The sequence below is a fragment of the Rousettus aegyptiacus genome, unplaced genomic scaffold (genome assembly GCF_014176215.1).
Source record: "Rousettus aegyptiacus isolate mRouAeg1 unplaced genomic scaffold, mRouAeg1.p scaffold_m13_p_4, whole genome shotgun sequence".
Classification (NCBI taxonomy): domain Eukaryota; kingdom Metazoa; phylum Chordata; class Mammalia; order Chiroptera; family Pteropodidae; genus Rousettus; species Rousettus aegyptiacus.
Window position 1 is genome coordinate 130,668,156 of NW_023416307.1, and position 20,396 is coordinate 130,688,551.

Below are 20,396 nucleotides of genomic sequence, written 5' to 3' on the forward strand. Positions count from 1 at the left end.
CTTTTTATAATCATATTCTCTTAATGCTTTCTTCATGCCATGCCATTCTAGCTAGGAATATTCTAAATACAACTCTTCTTTAAAACTTTCCTACATATACTTTGCTGATATTTTCTGTGGTAGGAAATGTCCCTACATTGATGTGGTAATTATTGAATTATTCAAATTCTGTTCAAAGGCTTATATTGTGGTTCAAATGTGAAGAATATGTTTCAGAACAGAGCTTATCTCAACCTAAACAATTTTCTTTCAAATAAAATTTATCATCATGTCAATTAAACTGATCTTTTTTGACCCACCTGAAATAGTCATTTTCTTCAGTAGAGAATTTGCATGCGTTCCTGTTGAAGTTGGATGATTAACTAATTTCCTGAGAAATGTTACAGTATACTTGTGCTCTCTGCTTTATCACTATAAATCATTTGTCACTTGTGAATTTTCATTTGTCACATTTGCATATTGCCATAAAATATGAAAAACAATTACAGCATTTATCAACAGAGTAACTCTATGGAAGGTAAACAAAACAAGTCAGGAGTGAGAGCTTTCTTTACAATAATCAAGAGGATAGAAGGAAGAGAAATGGGGGATGTTAAAAAAACTCTCTGAACCAATCAAAAGTAGAGGTCCTTTTTGTTATTTACAGTAATAAAAGATGATATGAGGAAAAGCTTGGAAAAGTTTTTACTTTTACATTCTATTGGCCCTGTGTAAGGTTGTTGGGGACAAACACCTTAATAAGCACATTAGGGATGGAAAATTTAGAATCTAGGCCAGCAATTAGCAAGTAGTAGGTTTTCCATAGATGTTTGTTGAATGAGTAAGAAAATTCACGACTTGTGGTTCTGTTTATGCTTCTATTTTAAAGTCTTGTCACCTACTAGCATAAGATGTTGTGGCTTCCTTATTGATATGGCTGACTACTTTATGGAGACAGAAATTTGTGTATTGTTCTTGCTGGTATAGATGTTTTTCCCTTTCCCAAGTCAAGAATGTGGCCAGATCCTGCGCTTCTTTGCCTACGTGCCTCCTGTGTTCCAGCATAAGGCAGCAGTTGCTAAGCAAGAGAAGACAATTCCTTCTCAGGCTTTTGTTTGCAATAGTCTAGGGTCAGTGAGAATTATGTGGAAAATAAGGATGATAGAGGTAAGTGCTTGGAGTTTAACAGGTGGAAACTGTGGGATCCAAGGGGAGAGGAAAATTCCTGAGACTAAGAAACAGAGAGGGGTTCAGGGTGGCGGATCTCTGCTGGTCAAAGGTCCCAGCACTGCTTACAAATATCGCCCCAATTAGGGGCCTGGACAATGCCAGACTGCAGAACTCTAAGTGCGTGGCCTTGGGAGGCATGGCACAGGTGTCCTCTGCCTGCCTTTAGAACACCATATGGGAATGAATGGTGAGCTGATTGGAGGCCAGTATGGACCACAGCCTAGCAGTCTTTCATCTCACTCTTTCTACCAGAAACTGAAGATTGCTACCAATGAATGAGATTGAATTCCCCACCAACTAGATGGTTGGAAGCTCAGCGCAGAGTAAAGTTGTTTAGAATAAATTTCAGGCTACAATGTTACCATTCATGAAAGTGCCTGCTTGGACAATGACCAATCCAGAGCACAAAATGAAAAAAAAAAAAATTGTTCGCAGAACATGAGAACTAGATGTGACTTCTATGTTCATCTAGCCCAGACTTTTCATGTTCAGATTATGAAAAGAAGGATTAAGATTTGTTCCAACTTGGCCTAGAGCCAGCACAGAGCTCAGGCAGTGGGTCATCATCCTTCAGTCTACTTTTTTTTAATCTACCTTACCACTTGAGAAACTCAGATCTACTTATAGCAATTAAAATTCATTATCATTTCATCATGGCCATGAAGAGCCCTTATTCAGGTAAAATCTGCTAATTTTAAAATGAAATAAAGAAATCAGAACTTCAAAGATATCCAGCTCTGATAGTTGAGGTTAATTTCCCATTTGCCCCAAGAATACTCTCAAGAGGTGCTTTTGGCTGCACCTTGTGTTTACCCTGAGAAAACTCGCGGATTAGTCCTAACCTCACCCCCAAAGTTTGCCGCGAAATATCTCACTTTTATCATTATTTTTGCATCACTCTAGTATATCGATAGCTTGTGGAAACAAATGACATCATTCTGTTCATAGCATTCTGTTTTTTAGTAGTTCCATTACTGAAAATGTCACATTCCAGAAAATCTAGCAATCCAATGCATGATGTTAAATGAATGCTGGTAGTTGTACATTTTTTTTCTAAATGGGAAAAAGGTTTAAAAAAAAAGAAAAAAGAACCATGGCTACATGGACTTCCTAGTTATTCCTTATTATAGAAATTGTGGGGGGAAATGACCTGAGCTACAAGTAAAGTAGTTGATATTACATTTTCTCAGAGTTAAATACCTCTTTCTAAGACATTTTCAATATAGTCGTGTATATGTATGTATGTTAGTATACAGACACAAATAGAGAAATCTGTTAGCTATCAAATATTGGGTAGGAGTTTCTTATCAGGAGTGTGTGTATGTGTTGTATTAAACTTAATGGCTGAACAAAAGATTTATTAAACCTTCTGATTGTGTCTTATTTCTTAACAATCATCCTATATAATACTACTTCTGGTCTAATTTCCCCTCATTATCTATTCTTCTTTAATCTATATCTTTGTCACACCTTGAAACCTTTTACTCTTTGCAGACACAAGACTGGTTGGAGTTTAACTTCTCACTTCTCTCCGGACACCTGTGTAGAGAGCTTCTTCACAGCTGACTGAGAAGCCTGCACTATGGTGAGGAGACCTAAGCAATCGGGGTGTTCATTCATCAGTAGGTCCAGCAGCTATCACTGGGTCACTATGAGTTCTTCCTCTAGGTAGGCTCGAAAAGATGGATGTGAACACGGTGACACCCACATAGTGAAAGTGTCCTTTGAATGCTTCATCACTGAGAGATGCTGCCTCACAGGAGGTTGGCCTGGCATGTCTGCCCTTCTTCAGTTGTCCCTTCAGATGGTCCGATAGGAGTTTCTCTGCCAGCAGGTGCCATGGCGAATGAGGAGGGTAAACAGCAGTACCACTAGGACACCAGACACCAGGCAAAAGGCAATAGCAAGGATGATCCGTAGAACTGTGGAGAAATAGGAAGAACCTTAAAGTAAAATTAATGAATTGGAATAATATGAAGATTACCAATCAGTGTTGATTTCTGCCTTAATTGTAAATTTCAGTGGCATTGCCAAAGCAGCCATAGTGTGGTGAAAATAATACTGGACTAGAAGTCAAGAGATGACTTAGGCTCCATTCCAGAATGACCTTTGACCTTTGGGCCTCAGCTCCAGAAGTATTTCTAAGGCCCTCCTCCAGCCTTAACTTCATACATTTTTCTACAATTAAATTGTTAATTGTTCATGGCCTCAGAGTCAAAGAAATTTCTGAATACTCAACTGCAATCATTGCATGGGTCTAAAAAAAAATGGAATATCATCTTTTGGTCTTTAAATTTGATTTTTAGTAAATATCTTTTAGAGTAGAAACCTCGAGCACATGTTGACTATAGCAAACATTTTTAGGATAACTGTGTACTAGTGCTAATCTGTACCTTTATTTACACACGTCCGTTTGATGGCTGACCAGTCATGATGCAGCTATATGGGGGTCATTTTTTTTAATGAGATGCTATTCATTATTTCATCTGGAAAGTTACCCCCCTTCCACACACACACAGTCTAGTTCACTATAGTATATACATTGCAAATATTGATTTGTACCATCTCTAAATGTACATCTGATTTTCACTGTAAAAATATGGAACCGTTTGTTGGAGTTGGCAATGGTAGATCAAATGTCTGATCCTGGCAGCTCTCTACAGAACCCTAGTGCTCCATGGAACACAGCTGAAAATCACTTACTTAGCCTAACCTTGTTATTGTAGAGATGAGAAAAATGAGAAGTGGAGAGATTAGATAATTTGGCTAAAGTTAAGCTAATAATTGCATTTGTGTTGGAATACACTGGATCTTATTAGTCTTATGATTTTAAAAGCCATCTATTCAGTAACTGACTTCCAAATTTAAATCCAAATTTAAATCCTCCCCAACTCAAGACTCACATATCCAACTGTGTACTTGACACCTTGGACACCTAATAGGCATTCCAATACTGAACTCTCAATTTCTGCACCCCTGCCACCAAATCCGTTCTTTCTGCAGCCTCCCCCATCTCAGTTGATGGACATTTTTCTTCTAGTGTCCCAGGCCAAAACTCTTAGAGTCTTCCTTTACTCCTATCTTTCTCTCACATACCATACCAAATCTGTCAGGAAATCCCATTGGTTCTGTAGCCAGAAGCCAACAATTTCTCCGCTCCTCTGCCACCACCCTGCTTTGAACCACCGTCATCTTTTGCAAGGACTACTACAATGCTCTCCTCACTTGCTTCCTAGCTTTTATACTCTTTTCCCTACAATCTATTTTTCACACTGCATCCAAATGACTTCAAATAAAATCATGGCTCTCCTCTGCTTAAGACAAAGTCCGCGATGAATGCTCATCTCACTTGGAATGAAAGTCCTGATGATAATAGTTTATGAGACTCTTCCTCACTTGGCCTTTTAACCTCTTGGATTTTCTCTCCTACCCCTCCTCTTCCTTCACTATTTTCTTTTGGCCACACAGGCCTTCTCATCTTTCCTCAAACATGCCAAGCACACTCCCCTTACTGCTTTTGCTATATTGTTACCATTGCTTGGCTGCTTTTCTCACAAATCTCTGCATCAGACAACTCTATCACCTACTTTGCCCAAATCTCATCTTCTCATTGAGAGTTTTCTAGTTAAAGGTGCTACCTATATGCCCTCTCCTCACACCCCTTCCCAGCCTGGTGCTTGTGATCTTCACCTTTCAAAGTACTTATTTATTATGTTTATCATTTATTGTTCATCTCTCTCTCTCTCTCTCTCTCTCTCTCTCTCTCTCTCTCTCTAAGAGAATGTAAGATTCACAAGGCAGGACCTTTGTCTTTTTTGCTTGAAAATGTATCTCATACACTTAGAACAATACCTGCCACATAGGAGGCATTCAATAAATATTTGTGGAATGAATTAATGATCTAAATGCTTGGGTTCTCGACTCTTAGTTTTTTATGCTGTCAGGGTGCCTCTTAACATCATGAGAAGATGAATATCAATAAAATTAGATCCTGGGGGATGGGTGCCATTAGTACTGAGGATGGAGCTAATGTAAAGTTGGAAGGAACCAAAAATAATTGAAGGACGGAAAGGACTAAATGGAAATAATGGAGGAAGGCAGAGACTAATGATTCTTAAAAATTAACGTTCATGACTGACTTTCTATATTTGGAAATTGATTTTTGGTTATTTTTATTGGCTATATTGTCATGGTGGTCCCATGGAATGTGTTTTCCCTCTTTTTCCTTTCTTTGTTTCTTCCTAGGCATGCAGTGAGCACACACCTTATGCCAAGCCAGCTGTGTGTTGGGTTCTGAAGTTCCACAATCTCTGCTCTTGAGGAGATCGATATTTTCTGGGAGAACCAGATAGACAATTATGAGATAATATGATAAATAGTAAAATGGAGGTGTTAAAGATACGCTATTAGAGCAGAGAGAAAGTTGCAATTAATAATACAAAGTGTTCTATTTGGAAGAGAAAGAGTTTGGAAAATCTTCCGAGAAAATGATAAGATTCGAGCTGGCCTTAGAGGTAAATCAGATTTGGCCATGAGACACAATGAGTAGCGCAGCACAAGAGAGAGCATGTTGAGGAAATAATAAGCAGTGGCATGTGACTATAATACAGGTTATGGCAAGGTGAGACCAGATACGTGATTTAGGGTCCAGGTTTTAGGAGGTCTGGTTTGCCATGGAACAAATGGAAATCATCAGCAATAATTACACATGGATGTGACATGGCCTAATTTGTGTTTATAAAAAAAAACCTCCAAAACTGTGGGAAAAGATATGATAGAGACAGTATAGGCCTGATCGAGAGCTATTAAAATGCCTTTGACAAGATACTGCATGGTCAGCATTAGACTGTGACCCCGAGAATGCAGATGAAGGAATTCAAGAGACCCTCATGAGGTAGAATTAACAGACTTTGTGATGAACTAAATGAACTGCTAACGAAGGGGTCGTGGTGAAGTTCGCCCCATGGGTTCTACTTTCAGTGAATGAGAAGGTGGCTAGGCTGTGAATTGACATTGGAAGCACATTAAAAAGGATCAGTTTGGAGTGGAGAATTTTGTTTCAAATATAGTATTGAGATGGGTTATTGTCCTGGTAGAAATGATCAGTAGGCAGCTGGAGAAAATAGGTCTAGAATTCTATATGTAGATGTGGAAGATGGAGGCCAGGGTAGTACCGGCTTATGGTGAGTGTGGAATGAGGAAACCAAGGATGGGGCCCTGGGATGTGATCATTTAGGGGGTTGGTAGAAGGTATCAATCAGTCCAAGAGGAACTGAACAAGGAGAACAGAGAGAAGACTAGGGAGATTCTCTCTCTAAATTATATGCTCCCTTGTACTGTAAAGGATTTTGTGAATTTGACAGAATCTAGAATTTGAGAAAAGAAAGAGTGATCAATTCTATCTTATATTGCTAACAGGTCTAGTGCAGGTACTGATTGAAAAAATGCCCTACTACATGGGAACACATGAAAGCTGCTCAAGGCAGTGTGAATTGGTACTTTTTTTTTTGAGAACTATTTTGGCACTATGTATCAAAGGCCTCTTCCTTTTGCCATTAACCTCACAAGTCTTGTCTACTCTCTCTTTTCCTTCTTTGAATAAGCCTGCTTTTCTCCTTCACTTACCCTAGTGCTTGGATTATTGCAACCGCCTTCCAACTGTTCTTCCTGCCCTCGATCCCATGTCTCTCCAATCTATTCCCTCCTCTGAAGCCAAGAGGTCTTTCTAAAACAAGAAGCTGGTCACATCTGTCCTCTGCCTAAATAAAACCTTCTAATGACCTGACCCAGGAGACACTTAATGCCTGTCTTTCCAGCCTCTTTGCACCCTCACCAGACATCATGTTTCCAGTATCTAAAATGCCCCATGTTGTCTTTAGCCTCTTGGCTTTTATATATTTTCTCTCTTTTGTCCCTAACATTCTCCTCCCCAACATGATTCACCTAGTTAATTCTTTCCCTCCTTTAAGTTTTGGTTTGAACATCACCCCTTTGGGAATTCTTCTCTGACCCCTAAGACTTATGCTGATTGCCTCTGCTGTATGTTCTTATAGTTACCTCTAGTCCTTCATTATAGTGCTCACTTAACAGTAAGGGCTTGTTTAATTCTCTGTATCCCTCTCCTCCTTGCTTGCCTCCCCACCTCCCTCCCTCTCTCCCTTGCCTTCCCAACATAGTATGGGACTTGAGACTTATCATGAATTTCCTAGCAATGTCTCCAGTTGATTTAATTGATGAGAATAAAATTAATTGGGTCTAGTAACACTAGCTGAAAACACTGCTTATAGATACAGTTAAGATTTCAGAGGTGGAAATGCACTAAGGTACAGGGTTGACAGACATTCTATGTACAAGGACATGGCCTTATTTAATGTCTGGCTTCCTGTATTGGCTTTCTCAGGAAACCCTAAATGTCCTTAATTCAGCCCAGTAAATTATAAACATTCAGCAGTTAGAGCTATTAATTAAATTCATTTGGGAATTCTGTACTTTTACTTGCTAAATTTGGTGGCCCTACTAAGTCATCATTCCACCCCTACAAACTTCCATGCTTCACCCTGCTCTGTAGTGTCTCTGCCAAGGCAAGTGGCAGATCATCTAGGGCACTTCTGGTCTTAATATTTCTTAACACTGAACACAATTTAATCTGCCTTCCTGAAATGTATACTTGCTGACCTTAGCATTGCTCTCTGAGATCACGTAGGACGTGTGTAATTCTTTTTCCTTAAAGAAGTTCAAATATTGAATTCACTTTGTTGAAGACCGCCCTGTGTTATAGACTCTTAACAAGTTTTCTATGTGTGCTGGTAACTAGATCTAATAAAACAAAAATCAGAAAACAAAACTCTGATTTGTGGCATATGCTGATTTCTGAGGGAAAAATACTCCAGCCATGGCACTATGACCAACTTCAAACTGCCAAAATGAAGTCATTGAGCTCGGAGTTGGGAAGCAGTGTGCACATCCCACTCTTGATCTGCTTGGGCCGGCTCCAGCATACCAGTCCCCAAGTTTTCTTTTTATTAACATATTTTCCTGCTTTATTATATTTCGTCCTATTTGGATCTCGAATTGCTGATAGCGGTGTTTTGAGAAAAGGATTTCTACTTACATACCACAGGTAGATTTGATAAGAAGAAGTGACAGATTAGCAGTGGAGGATAAGGGAGAGGTTGGGGGTCAAAAGTAACTTACTGGGTATTGCTTCTTACCAAGATAGAAAAGAGTAAGTTCAGACAAAAAATGTAACTAATTTATACACACATTGAGGAAATGTTCATTGAGTGTCAATCTATGCCAGGCACAGGCCCTTCCGGGTCTGGAGGAGAGATATAGCAGAGAACAGATAGAATACAAATAGAAATACAGATAGGACAGATACAACAGATAGAATCCTTGCTCTTGTGGAGATGACATTTTATCTCATTAGAATTTGTCCCTTCAAGAAAATCTGTGGGAATCAATTTGAACACTGAATTTTCTGCCAAGTGACTCCCCTATCTTTTCCAGCTTCAAGCCACTAGGACATTTGATAAATGTGTTTCTAGTACCTTGTACCGCACAACTAGAAACCTCTGTCCAAACTGGTTTCAGATGGTTCAATTGTCACCTCTTGCAGGAAGCCTCCCCTGATATCCCTTACTACCTTTTTCCCTTCAAATTTATTTAACTCTTGTCTCCATAGCAACCCTTGTAGGCATAAGACATAAATTACCCTTGTTATTCTGTCTAATATTATCTCCTTACTTCTCTACTACATTGTATTCCCAATGGCAAGTTTTATCTTAAATAAATGAAGCAGGGCCATCCATCGGCTTAGTCTTTATCTAAAGTAATAAAGTCCAAACTAAATACATTTCAATGTAAAATATTAATTTAAGCCAGTCAAATAATTTTACTTTATATTTTTCCTCCTGTTACGTTAAATAAAACCGCAAAACAAAAATTGAGTCCCAAAAATCTGTCCTTTAGGAATTTTATTATAATTAAAACACACACACACACACTTCAAAATTCATTGTAAAAAAAGTAATGATTTTAAGATTCCTAATAATGACTTTATTGTTATCCAATGACCAACTAGGAGGGAATGACCATGCTCTAGATGCTGGCATCCAGTATAAACTTATCTCCAGAAATCACTTCATCTTTAGCCATAATAGTGACGTGGCATGTTGGTCTTTAGATGTGTTGCATCTGCCGCATGGCAAATCTACAGGGCTTTAAAGAGTTGTCATTTTGAACATGATTTCTTACATAGTGGTAGGTTTCAGCAGGATCTGTGAGTGCTTAGGTTTTTCTGTAGATACCAGAATCAGACCATATCCATTGCTTTTGTCCTCAGAATAGATACCACAGCCATAATCTCAACATTCTAATAGGTTTTGATCTTGGAGACATTCAGGATATTCTAACATTTGTGATTTTGTTCCAATTTCATATGTGCCATTATACTTCCTCTCTTAAATCACATTCAACATCTATTACCATTGGAGCTTTAAGAGAAACTCCACTCATGAAGGGCTCTCATCTCTGATAGGTAGTATCTGAATATCTTGCTGTCATCAAATTACTTATTTGTTATGATGTATATACTCCAAGAGCTGTCATATATACTACATACAGCAAAGTTTTCTGGCAAGTTTGCTTTTTGTTTCTTCAAAAATAACATGATTTTTCCAGGACCAAAGGAAACAACGACCTATTTACTTTTCAATTTTGCCACCCTATACATTTTAACAGAAATATTAAATGATTTCTCCAGATCTCTCCAGGGTATCTCATTTCTTTGCTTCTCCTTGTGAGAAGACTGGAGCTAATTGGTTAGTTAGTCCTTTGCTCATTAGCCTAAGATTAAAGTTTTCCTTCTTTGCTCTCACCTAGCTTGTGGGAAATCTATATACTACTTCAAACACGTAAAGAACAGCTTTATTTAATTCTGATCAAAAGAAATCTGAGAGTCTTTAAACAACAAAAGGTCTTATGTGGCCAGTCATATAGCTCATGGCAGCCTCATGAAATTTGACCAAAGTTTTATCTGTGATGATATTTTAACACTGATGCCCTTTTCTATTAACACTGAAAAAAAGAAAAAAAAAAAACAAGTCAAGGTTTCCAACAAGTAGGGGCAGGGCCAGGTGTAAAGGTAAGAGTTGCCTGAAATTGGGCTCTCTGAAACATGTAATTATTATTTAAAACCCATTTCTTTCAAATCTGGGTGTAATGATCAAGTTATTCTCAAAGACCATTCACTCTAAGAAAGAGTCCGCATACACCCTAATCCAGCACATCCTTAGTACCTTGGCGGCTGCTCGTGATCATACACTCCGTGGGCCAGTCCTGTGGGATCACAGAGGCGACCAGCTCAGCAAACTTCCTCAGAGGACAGCTGTGTGTGCAGCCTGGCAGCGTGAGGGGATATGGCTCGTGCTGAGTCTCATTTCGATAGTACATCTCTACAAAGTACTCTCTGGTGGAGGAAGACAGAAGAGAGAGCTCTGTCAGTTCTGTGTTGTTGAACTGTTATTAAATTTCTCTCCACTTGGCCTAGAACACATCGGTTGAGGGATTAGTGGAAGAATTTATGGGAATAAGCAAAGTTTAGCCAAATTAGGGGTGGGAATAAGGAGATTGGACAGGTGGGCCAGATCCAGAGGGTGGAAATGGGAAGGATGGTTTGTTAGATGGTCAGGGGCATAGGAGGTGGGGACTAGCGTACTTAATCAGAGAAGGAGCTGAAAGGTGACTGTTGGAGGAGTCAGGGGTGATCTGATGAGCCTTTGAGTAAGAAGTGGGAGGCAAGTGGATGTTGGAGTTTCTTTCTCCTGGTTTCTCCCTTTTATGCTTCTCATTTGCTCCTTTCTCTTCTCTTTTCCTCTCCCAGTATCTTTTGGTCTTTTCCCCAGTGAATCTATCTTCCCTTTCCTTAATGAGGCAGTAAACATGGAACTGAATAATATATAACATATGTGCTTGAATGTACAGCCAAGACTTTGTAAAATTATACCTCAGAAAGATGGGGTGGGTGTTCTTACATTCTCTCATATTAAGGCGGGCTCTCTCAATTCTTTATTTCAAAAAAAAAAAAAAAAATGTACTGCTCAAGGAAGGTCCACTGGCCCAAACCAATATCAGCAAAGTTAGTATGAGGTGCTTGGGGAGGCCATTTGCCAAAGCGGCAGGAGGGAAATTCAAGTAGGATTTAGCGATTTTTCTTGGGGTAGTAACCTCAGAATTGCCACTTTTGAATATTATAGACAAGCCTTTTTAAAGATCGCTTTAAAAATCCATACATAGAGTAGTAACTACAAATATTCACTTACACAATATGTTTTTTAAAACTTCTTTAATATTATATGAATAAGTACTTATATTGCAGGATAACATTTCCACTGACAGTATTTCTATTTCAAGATGATGGTATGGCAAAGATGACTAATCAAAGCCTAGCGAAGTACGTGATTCCCTTTCCATAGAATAGTATTATAGCTCGGAAGTGACTATATTTCCCAGACTCCCTTGCATATCGGTGGGACCACGTGACTAATTTTAGCCAGTAGAATGTGAGTAAAAGTGATACGGTGCTGCTTCTGGGCTGAGGTGGTTTATAAGCAGGTTGCTTTGTCCACCTACTTGGTCCTTTCTACAACTGCCTACAGGTGAACATAGCAGTCTTGACAACTGTACGTCCAAAAGATGGAACCCTGGGTCCCTTGTCACCATGTGTGAATCACACCATGGCGGAGTCACCTCCTATTAGCCAGGAACATCTGCACTGAACTGTTAGATGTGTGAGAAATAAATCTTCATTGGGTTAAACCTCTGAGAATTTGAGGTTCATTTGTACAGTCGCCAAAATTACTTTTATTAGTTACTATATCTGGTGAACAGTTTTAAGAGATTCAACATATGGCTCTAGTGGGGAAGACACAAGTCAAGATGCATACAGTGAGTTTGGATAAAATCGTTACATAAAATGTTAAAGTAAAAAAAGCAATATTTTTAACCGAGTGAATTATTTATGTAGTACATGATTTTAAAGGTATGTATGTAACTAAAAATTAAATATTTTAAGAAAGTATTTACGCCAAAAACAACAATAATAACAAAACCTGGGGTCCAGGGATATTAATTTTGAAAGGTACCTTTGAGACACTTACCCCTTCTCAAGGTACAATTCCATTAAGTGACAGGAAGCATAGGGAGGAAGGATTCCATTGAAAACATCTAGCGCCATCTGTAGGCCACTCACAGTAGTGTCATGCTACAGAGATTTGAAACAAATTATTTTTGACTTTACCTCTGGTTCAGATTTACATTCAAAAGGTATGTATTAAACGCTTCTAGAGCATCATGATGGTTTCTGATTCGATTAAATTTCCCATTCACGCAATGACTTAAGAAGTAGAGAGGAGAAGAACTAATTTTGACTGAGCATCTGCTGTGTGCTAGGCAATGAGATTTACATATATATCATTATTTCTATTTAAAAGATGAAGAAACAGATCCAAGGAAATGAAGTAACTTGCTTAATATTATATAACCCCAAAATTGAAGAAACTAAATTTAAGCTAGGTCTTCGGATTTTGTCCCATGCCTTTTCCCACTAGTATCTCTATTCTAGCTTCTGTCATTGATTTTCATTAAACTTTAAAATATTTTGGAACACCTTAGAGCCAGATTATATATTTTTTGTATAGGTTAGAATAATCTGTGTGTTTTTTTTAATTGGGGAAGACTATATGAGGTTATAAATGTTAAGGGAGGATAAAATGTAAGGAACTATTTTGTGTAGCTTAAAAATAATTGGTAACTGTTTATCCCAGGGTGGCCGGGAGGCATAGGGGACTGGTTTTTAGTCCCAGTTTAGTCATTGGTTAGTTATCTAATCTTAAGAAATCCTCAACTTCCATATCTAAAAGATAGGTATAACATTTATTTGCATAGACTATATTGCAGCACACACATATTCAAAGGGGGTGAGAATCAATTTACTAGAGAAAGAAATGGAGTTATAGACTTGCCAGAAGTCACACAATTAGAACAGGGAATCAGATTATAAACTAAAGAACTCATAGAATTGCCTTTTCGGGACTTCCTTTCTTCAGGAAGCACTATATTCCGCGAGCTTTTTATGGGTGAAAGATAGAGCCATTTCACTATTGTCTGTTTCCCCGCTCATTCCAGACTCCACAGATAGGCATCAGTACATTAAGCATCCCTGGAATTCTCCAACTGTATCTATCTCTATCCCTGACTCCTGCTCAAGGTGGAAGTCTTCTCCAAGATCTTTCTTTTCTTCTCTTTCTCTCTCTCTCTCTCTCTCTTTTTCTCTCTTTCTTTTCTCCCTTCCCTTCCCTTCCCTTCCCTTCCCTTCCCTTCCCTTCCCTTCCCTTCCCTTCCCTTCCCTTCCCTTCCCTTCCCTCCCCTCCCCTCCCCTTCCTTTCCCTTCCTTTTCATTCTTTCTAAGGCAAACCTTGGTTGACCTCACAGATTGCAAGGACCTTGTCAGTTTACAATCCCTTATTTTTTTATTTTTATTTTTTTTGCGCCTACAGCACCTGGTCTTCCTTGGTGATCTCCTGTCCAAGAATTAACCAGGCCCGACCCTGCTTAGCTTCTGAGATCATACGGGATCGGGCTTGTTTGGGGTAGCATGGCCATAGACCTTTCTTTTCTTTCTGTACCCAAATGTAGCTCTAACTTCAAGTTGCAGCTCTCTTGTCCTTTCCCTCTTCTATCTTCTTTGCCATCTGGAGTTTTTCACTCAGATGATCCCCTGGCATGTCAAACCCAATTGTCTAACTGGTACATTCACATGGCCCAAGACCACCTCTGTTGATGTTGCCACCTTCCTTCTAGTTATCTTGGCTTGAAACATTGTCTTTATCCGTGGCTTTATCTTCATTTGCATCATTGCCTTCCACTCACATTCCAGTTCATCACCAAGTCTTGCATGCTCAGCTTTTCCTCCTCAAGTGGATGCTTCCCTCCTCCCAGACACCAAAGCACTGGCTTGTGTGGCATTTCTATATGGCTTTGTGTAGTGTTTATGTGCTTACATGTCTTCTTGTCAGTGTAACATTGTGATCAAGAATCATGATCACATATTTAATTTTAAAGGCATTGAACAGGTCTACCATCTACTGGGCTATAGGAAAATGATAAGATGAGGCCCACTCCTCAGAGAGATTCCATACTTGAACAAATGGATGTTGAACAGAGAGAGACAAACATACTTACTGCAGAATATATGATAAGTTTTCTGTGGTTCAATGGCTGAGTTGCTCTTTTCATGTTATTGAGGATTTCATCAATCAGGACGCCTTAAAGAAGATAAATCAACAATGGAGCTGAACCAAATATGGGCTTGTATTTTAGTTCATAAACTTTTAGCTAATTCATATTTAATAATTCCCTCTGTCATGATTCTCAAGACTTAAGAAGAGAGGGAAATAACTAATTTTGGTTGAGCATCTGCTTTGTGCTAGTGTGATTTATATACGTTATTTCACTGAATCCTGACTTCTGTCCCCCATTTACAGGTGATGAAACTGAGGTCCAGAGACATTAAGTGACTCACAGAGCTGCAGAAGGGGAGCTGGACTAGCATGCCAGAACTCTGCCATGCCAGATTTTGTTAAATCTCAGTTAGGTGGCCGAGAAACTTGGAATTAATTTCAGATGGCTTTTTCTTTCAGACCATCATTAGCCAATTCTCTTCTCCAAGGCAGGCCTGAAATAACAACATGATGTGTTCTCCTCTGTTTTCACCTCTCTTCCTTCCATGCCCTGGCAGTCAGACCTGTGGAAGACCATGGGAGAAGGCAGCTCTCTGGATGTCTGGACATGTCATAGACTGCTTTCTGGGGACAATTTCTGCAGGTTTCTCTGGGTGTCACTTATCAAGGGGGCATCCAGCATCTTCAGCTTTCATGTGTCTTCAGCAGACGAGAGCTTCTAGGCCTTTCATATTTGTTGCTCCGAAGGTAGTGAAAGGCAGATGCACAACTCAGAGTTTCCATCCTGTATGTAGACACCGAAGGCTGAGGGGTACCTCATGGTGCCAGGTACTGTTTTGGGGACATATTGGTTCAGGGACTTCCATTACCATCACTTGATGATCCTTTGTTGGTGGTCTCTCTATTATACTTGTGCTCTCTTGGCTTGCGGATGACCAATTTTTGTCTTTTGTAACGAAAAGGGCATCAATGTTAACAAACTGACTCTGTTATCCACTCAGCAAACACCCAGTGAGAAGCTACAATGGGCCAGATTATTTTGCTACACAGATCTTGTCCTGCAAAAGCTCATAAAAGTGGAAGAATAGACTTTACTGGTCTGTATAACAATAAGAACAATAAAAGATTAATTGAGGAGGGAGGAGATCTGTTGTCTGTAAATGCTGGGACTTCTTTGATTAGGAATGGAAAAAGATTGCTGCTATACCTCCAACAGGTCTACAACTCTCTGTCCCAGGAAAGGTTGCCCTCAGGGAGTCCTTTAGAGATTTTAGCTTGATCTTCATGCCACATAGGTAATAAATTTTGTGAGCAAGTTTCTAGGAGTCATGATAGCCACCTTTAATCGGCAACTTGTCCCTTGTCTGTAGGTACGTCTGCAACAGCCTTCAGTGTTGATAATGGAATATGATATCAGCTCTTGGTTCAAGGGCAATTGTCCACTTTGGATAAAGCATCATAATTCCCCAGGCTCTAGCATGCCAGTACTTATGTTTTATAGGAGGGAAAAATTGAGGTTCAGGGAGGTTCAGCAACTTGTCCAGGATTACACAACTGTGAACATAAGGTTTAAATTTCTGTGAACTCAGCATGTCCTACTTCAAAACTCTTGCTATGTTAGGCTACACTGCAGTATAAGCTAGCTTCTGAGTTCCCTGTTGCATCTTTTATTAAATCTGCACACACTAAACAAAATACCATTGATTGGAAGACATAAACTTCACTTTCTTCACTCTTGGTCCATGCAGAGTTTGGAAAACTTTTTCTGTAAAGGTCCAGATAGTAAATGTTTTTGGCTTTGTGAGCAATATGGTCTGTCCCAACCGTTTAATTCTTGGGTAGCCATAGACACGACCTAAATGAATGAGTGTGGCTGAGTTTCAATATTTATTTACAAAAAATGGGCACTGTGCTAAATTTGGCACAGTTTGCCAACCCTTGGTCTACAGCAGTGGTTCCCAACCTTTCTGGCACCAGGGACCAGTGCTCCTATGAGAAGCTAATGCCTGATGATCTGAGGTGGAGCTGAGGCTGTGATGTTACCGCTGGGGAGTGGCTGCAAATACAGTTAAAGCTTTGTTTGCTCACCCACCACTCACCTCCTGCTATGCGGCCCAGTTCCTAATAGGCCACGGACCAGTACTGGTTCGTGGTCTGGGGGTTGGGGACCCTTGGTCTAGAGCAAGAAGAGCTTTTCATTAATATGAATATGACCAGCCATATATTGCTAAATGAGCTATAAGGATTTTCCCTGAGTGTGTGTGTGTGTGTGTGTGTGTGTGTGTGTGTGTGTGTGTCTCTCTCTCTCTCTCTGTGTAGCAGGTGGGGGTGGGGGGAAGAGATTACCAAACAGTGTCACCCCTGATACCAGCTGATAGAAAAAAAGTTTTGGCAAAGGTCAGAAGATGCTGGTTAAAGTCCTGATGTTTCCATGTGACTCTGTGTCACCCAGACAATACGTGTTTTCTCTGGAGGACTGCATCCAGCGGCTTCATCATTCAACACTCATGTAGTTGACAAGTCTCTCTTGCTTAGCCAGATTTGAACAATAGGCCGAACGTGTGTTTTAGCAGGAATCACTCAGGAAACGATTTCCTACCATATTGATAGCATACACTTGCTTCAGAAAGTAGGCAGTTGCATTCACACGAGTGCCAGCCTTTAGAGTCCGAGACCGAGAGAAGACCTTAGGGAAAGACTCTTATATACAGAATCTAGTTTAATACACTCATCAGATGGGGAAACTGGGACCCAGAGAGGGGAAGTGACTTCTGTGAAATACAATCTTTAGTATCCAAATGAAAAAGAAGGAAACATATGAGCGAACTGCTAGGATAAATCTTATGTTTTATTCATGCACAGACCTCTGCATCCGCTATTAACAAGTCCTGTCTGGCGTTCCCTACTCTTTTATCCATCATCTTGTACATCTAGAGGAGTGCTTCCGAAACTTTAATGTACATGAGGTACCTATGGATTTTATTAAAATGCAGATTCTGATTCAGCTGGTCTGGGGTGGGCCCTGAGATTTTGCATTTCTAGCTAAATGCTAGGTAATGTTGCTGGTCCTCGAACCACATTTTGAGTAGTGAGGGGCTGAATTCTTGAGCCCATTGTAACTAGGTTGGAGAAATTAATCAAGAGTCCTCCCTCCACCATCTAATGGGGCTTGGGATTGAGTCATCTTTCCAGCACCTGGATGGTCCAGGGATGAAGCCTGGTACTTGTATGGCCAATGAGGCCCGACTTCTAGCTTCTGCATCATTTTGTTGTTTATTATATAAGATTGAGCTGCCTCCTTATACAGTCTATATCTTGCCTGGTAATTTCTTCCAACATACCAGGTTCCATCTAAGACTCATCTCTGGATGCTCTCCCTTCCCAAGAGGCTGGATTTTGTTGTTCATGTCCTTAGCATAGAGTAAGGACTCGCACATTTCTATCAGGTATGCTTCTGTGCCAAGCGATCAAGACTTCTTCAACTTCATCACGTCATTTATGACTATTGCCCTGAAGTATATGCCACAAGCTACTTTGTCCACTTCTTATAAAGTTGCTTTTAACCATTCTGACTTCATACCTCATTAGCTGTTTTTCTGTAGCTATAAATGACTCCTTTCCTGGATGGTGATTTGAATTCTTTCTCTAGCCATGCAGTCTTGAGTAAACTTCCTTCCAAGATGGTCCAACCACCAGGATGCGTTGCCTCTATGTATTCTTCGGGGGTCCTGACCCCATGGTGAATAGAGGCTGGCCATGGTTGCAGTCCTAATGCGATCAGACTGTTCCTCACACTCTCTAGAGTATATAACTTAAAAAACCATCTCCTGTGGCTTAGAATTGCTTCACTGTTATGTCAATGTGAAATAATGAAACTTCTCTTGTTCTCTACACTTAGTTTCAATGCCTACATGAACAACACTGGAACCTGGCACACCCTTAGGTTTATTAGTTGGCTCACCCAGCTGCCCTCAGAGCCCTGAGTTTCTATGCCCATCCTGCCTGGTCCTTGTTTCTTCCTTCCACCCACCTATGCTAATTATAAGGACATGACATCCTCTTGCCTGGATCTACCTTCATTATGATAGGGTGTCCTATGTTATGAAGGGCCATGGACAGCTGGGAAGAGCCATAATTGAGAAATAAACACCTCTCAACACCAACGGAAAAATTTAAGGTGTGCGTTAACCTGTCAATTGCCATAGGTATTAATCTACAGGGCATAATCAGCCTGCAAAATATGTGTTGCTAACTTTTGCAATAGCTACAACCAAGGGTTTCAGGAAAACAGGCCACTTTGTTACACCACCCACTTGAAAAATTCATTTCGCAGGCTACGCGACACAATTGATTTTCATGGGGCTCAGATACAAACTCCTTGATTCTTTGATCTGGAAAGCATAAAAATTATCATTTAACTTTAGCCCAAAGCTTTCATTTTCCAGATGGGAAATCTAAGGCCCAGAGTGCTTAATACTGATGATTATAACAACACATAATATTTACTGTCAGTTTGTATATTATATACCAGGTAGTGTTTTCCAGGTAGTGTAGCCTTTTGAATACATATATTCATTTTAATCCTTATAATATATGAAGCAAATATAATTATTATCTTTATTTTACAGAATGGAAATTGTTACAGGAGTGATTAAGTGACTTGTCCAAGGTCACATAGCTGATTAGTGGTGGGACCAGGATTTAGGCTTATATCACTAAACCACAAATCCAATACACTCCTCTCATCTTTAAAAAAAATGTACTTACCCCCCTGCAGTCTAGATTTCTCCTTCTGCTTGTGAATTCCATAGAGGGACAGGAGGGACAATTCTGATAATTCTTTCAACTTAGTCATGGCATCCTCTGTGGCCCAGGAGGGTAAAGTAAAATTGTGAATATGCTGCAGCAAAGAAAAAAGGAAGGAAATGTGTATTTTTATTTCTGATTGCTCTTTGTTGATTTTTATCCTCTTTCACCCCACAAGAACTACTGGGTTCTGCCTTTCTTGTCCTGCCATTTCTATCTGGGAGAACTTTACTTTGCAATAAATAGTGGTATTGACTTTCAGAAGAAAAATTCATGGGAACTCATTTGCCACTTCCTGCCAAGTGCATAGCTTTTGGCTTAATTCTGGGTAAAAAATGATTTGTATTTTGCATAGTAAGGGTAGAGTTGGGCAGGAATGTACCTTATTTCTTTATGAAAGATTTAGAAATCTTTTTATTAACCTGGGGTGGTAGGGAGGGAAAACCGACAGGGTTGTTGATGTTTCCTTAAAAGCCGAACGAGCAGCCTAAGAGGACAGGTGGGAAAGGTAATATATTTCCAGAGCCTTTAATAATATACCTGACTCCTATCAGCTTCTATACTTTGCACACAGCAGGAGCTTGGTAAATATTTGTTAAATTGATAACTAATCTGTACAGCAGGGCAGGTAGAGACCTTTTGTCAATATTTATTACTTGCTATGAAAAGTTAACTAAGATCCCTCAGATTCAAATGCAGGATTTGATAGAGAGAGAGTTTGTGGAAAAGGAGATCAAAGTAAAGTAACCTACAGAGGAAATGAGGATGAGAGGGGTGAAAAGGAACTATACACCTGCCCATATCAGATCAAACTGCAGTAAGGAAGAAAGAAAAAAATCAAGATTGGGATCAAAATGCGGGCTTTTGTCTCTATTGAAGAGTCTTTTATAAACAAGCTCATGTATCTTCCTTGAAACCTATGCTGATGATAAAGTAAAAATATTAGAAAATTAATATGTGCTTGCATCAATTAACTCTGACATGGAGGGAGGCAAACTGTGTTATCTGTTATTGAGATGGAACTATGAAAAGTAATTGTTGCCTCCTCCTCCCTCAACCCCTACCCAACACTCACAATGACCTCAATATCAGAGGAAGATAAGGGTCCTGAGAGTGTCAGATTTGCCCCGGGGTTCAGTG

At 39.6% G+C, this 20,396-nt stretch overlaps 1 protein-coding gene across 3 annotated transcripts in view; it reads right to left on the bottom strand.

Moving 5' to 3' along the window:
• Positions 1–2,150: 2,150 nt before the first annotated feature.
• Positions 2,151–20,396, bottom strand: part of ACP3 (acid phosphatase 3) — a 39,484-nt gene continuing 21,238 nt past the window's right edge. For 2 of the 3 annotated variants that reach the window (XM_016140294.2, XM_016140292.2), the window contains 5 exons: positions 19,218–19,350; positions 14,452–14,534; positions 12,369–12,472; positions 10,509–10,678; positions 2,151–3,131 (listed from right to left, as the gene is read on the bottom strand). In XM_016140294.2, the coding sequence (XP_015995780.2) occupies positions 3,010–3,131; positions 10,509–10,678; positions 12,369–12,472; positions 14,452–14,534; positions 19,218–19,350 (612 nt within the window). In that variant the 3' untranslated portion in view covers positions 2,151–3,009. The other variant, XM_016140293.2, reaches the window with a different exon arrangement.